The sequence below is a fragment of the Rosa rugosa genome, chromosome 1 (genome assembly GCF_958449725.1).
Source record: "Rosa rugosa chromosome 1, drRosRugo1.1, whole genome shotgun sequence".
Lineage (NCBI taxonomy): Eukaryota > Viridiplantae > Streptophyta > Magnoliopsida > Rosales > Rosaceae > Rosa > Rosa rugosa.
The window spans coordinates 60030742-60033666 of NC_084820.1; the positions used below are offsets into that span (position 1 = coordinate 60030742).

At 43.2% G+C, this 2925-nt stretch overlaps 1 protein-coding gene across 1 annotated transcript; it reads left to right on the forward strand.

Moving 5' to 3' along the window:
- LOC133743314 (7-deoxyloganetin glucosyltransferase-like) lies at window positions 1–2223 on the forward strand. The gene is made up of 2 exons (XM_062171199.1): window positions 1–719; window positions 813–2223. The coding sequence occupies exons 1-2, from the start codon at window positions 209–211 to the stop codon at window positions 1751–1753; spliced, it is 1452 nt and encodes a 483-aa protein (XP_062027183.1). The 5' UTR covers window positions 1–208; the 3' UTR covers window positions 1754–2223.
- Window positions 2224–2925: the final 702 nt, after the last annotated feature.

A 2925-nucleotide genomic window follows, 5' to 3' on the forward strand; every position in this document is an offset into this window, starting at 1 on the left:
TTATACATACATGAGATACATCATGCACGATACCTTTTCAATATTCAATAAAGTCGGCCGCGCGGTTTCTTCTTTTCCTAAGACCGCACTAAATTCCTACCTACCTTATTGGACCATTTATCACAGGGAACAGCCGTGCCAAACCTTTCTTAGTCGATCCTATAAAGCTGCAGTACTGCGTTTTTGTGAAAACTGAATACAGTCTAACATGAGTTCCTTGGCAGTAGGCAATAAGCCTCATGTTGTCTGCATTCCTTTGCCATTTCAGAGCCATATAAAGGCAATGCTTCAGTTTGCTCAACTCCTCCACCACAGAGGTTTTCATATAACCTTTGTCAACACAGACTTCAACCACAAGCGCTTTCTTAAATCTCTTGGTCGACCCAACTCTCTTGATCGCTTTCCTGATTTTCGGTTTGAAACTATTCCAGATGGCCTTCCAAGTTCAGATGAAAAGGAGTCCCAAGACATCACTTTGCTTTTAAATTCTATCAGAAAACATTTCTTGGCTCCGTTCCGTAACCTCCTCAACAAACTGAATGGCAATATGAATCTTCCGGTGACTAGCATTGTCTCGGATGGCTTCCTGACATTCACCATCACAGTTGCCAAAGAACTTGGAATTCCTATTGCACAGTTCTTTACTGTGGCTGCAGCTGGATTCATGAGCTTCAAAGTAATTCCCACTTTGGTGGAGAAAGGATTTGCACCCCGCAAAGGTAATGAAAGCAATATTTGAACAACTTACCAGTTTTATGCTTAAATATTGCTTGTGTATATACATGAAGTATTTCTTTTACATGGTGTCGCAGATGAGAGCTGTATAACAAATGACTTTTTGGACACGGTAATAGACTGGGTTCCGGGACTGAAAGATATCCGTTTAAGGGATCTTCCAGGTAGCTGGAAAACTACAAACCCCGATGACAGCGTGTTTAACGTCACCTTAGAAGCAGTGGAGGGAGCTCATAAAGCTTCAGCAGTTATTGTTCATACTTTTGAGGCGTTGGAGCCAGATGTTTTGGAAGCTCTCTCCAGCACTACATCTATGCTTCCACCTGTTTATGCCATTGGCCCTCTCCAATTACTTCTCAATCAGATAGCGGAACACCCTTTGAAGTCTGTGGGATACAGTTTACGGAAAGAAGAAACTGAGTGCCTCCAATGGCTTAATGGTAAGATACCAAACTCAGTTGTGTATGTGAACTTTGGGAGTTTAGTGGTTATGACACCACAACATCTCATTGAGTTTGCTTGGGGACTTGCAAATAGCAAGCTTTCATTCTTGTGGGTCATTAGACCTGATTTGGTTGCTGGCGAATCCGCTATTTTACCACCCGAGTTTGTGGATGAAACAAAGGAAAGAGGTCTTATAGCAAGTTGGTGCCCACAAGAGAATGTTCTTAACCATCCATCAGTCGGAGCATTTTTAACACATAGCGGTTGGAATTCAACTATGGAGAGTATTTCAGCAGGAATGCCTATGCTCTGTTGGCCATTACTTGCTGACCAGCGGATCAACTGTCGCTATACTTGCTATGAGTGGGGTATTGGCATGGAGATCAGTAATGATGTGAAAAGAGATGAAGTAAAGAAACTTGTTGAAGAGTTAATGGTAGGAGAGAAGGGTAAGGAAATGAAAACTAAGGTCATGGAGTGGAAGAAACTAGCAGAAAAGGCCGCTGGTCCACTTGGTTCTTCGCTTATAACCTTGGACAACTTAGTATATCAAGTGCTACTAAGCAAAGGCTAGATGTTATTCATAAAGTTCTTTTTTTAGATAAGACTGCTGGTTTAAATTTCTTGTTATATAGCTAGGTAGCTAACAAGTATTAATCACTATAGATATAGTAGTTAACAAACAAATGAAGTTCAGGTTAGTGTTTTAGGTATAGATGTAATCTTTGTGAGCAGCCAAAGTCCCTCTCATTAAGCACTCTTCTTCTCCAACTTCTTAGCTTTGATCAATATCAGCTTGTTCTGTGTCAACAGTCCCAAGTTGGGTTTTCTTAGAATTAGTTGCTACTGCTGTTTTTGGTTTTTGTTGAAAATACGGTCTATGTTGAAGGAAGTTGACATTGAGTGTGCCTCTTCAAACTAGGGTTTAGTCCTAGAGTTGTAATAGGAGAAGGTTCTAGATTTCCTAGTTATGTTTGGATTCTATTACCTTTTGTGTACTCTGTAAATCCCTATATAGGGCTCCTATTATCAATAATACGACTACAATTCTCTCTGCAATTTCGATTCACTTAAACACGTTATCAACACGAGCTTTAACCCTAGCCTAAAAGAAAAAAACCCTAAAACCAAAAACAGAAAACTCCCTCACCAAGCTGCTGCAAACCCTAGCCGTCCTAACCTACCGCGCCGCAGGCTTGCCTCCTTGCCGCAAGCACCGCAGCCTCCTCACCGCGCAACTGCAGCTCCCCGCAGCAGCAATGTCCCCGCAGCAGCCAGCCTTCGCTGCTGCCCTTGCACAGCAGCCTCACACCCCTGCAGCCCCGCAGCCGTAGCCAGCTTGCCTAGCCACGCAACCCTGCAACCCAGCGCGTCTGGCCCAACGCTCAGCAGCAGCCATCACAACCTGCAGGTCGTCATCGCCCATGGTGTCTACACCCTGCGTCTGAAACCTCCTCGCTACCTAGCGCCTCTGCTGCATCGCTTCTGATTTCGTCCGCATCAGTTAGCCTCTGCCAGCGAAACGGAAAAAAAAAAAAAAAAAAAAAAAAAAAAAAAAAAAAAAACCGAAAACAGAAGGAGGAAGAAGAAGACGCGTAGAAGAAGGAGAAAGAGGGAGTGGGCCGAGAAGAAGAGAAAGAAAAAAAAAAGAGAAAACAGGCATGGGCCGAAAGAAAGAAAAAAAAAATGGGAAAGAAAAAAAAGGGAGGGAAGAAGGACAGCCCACTCGCAAGTCTCCGACCAAAT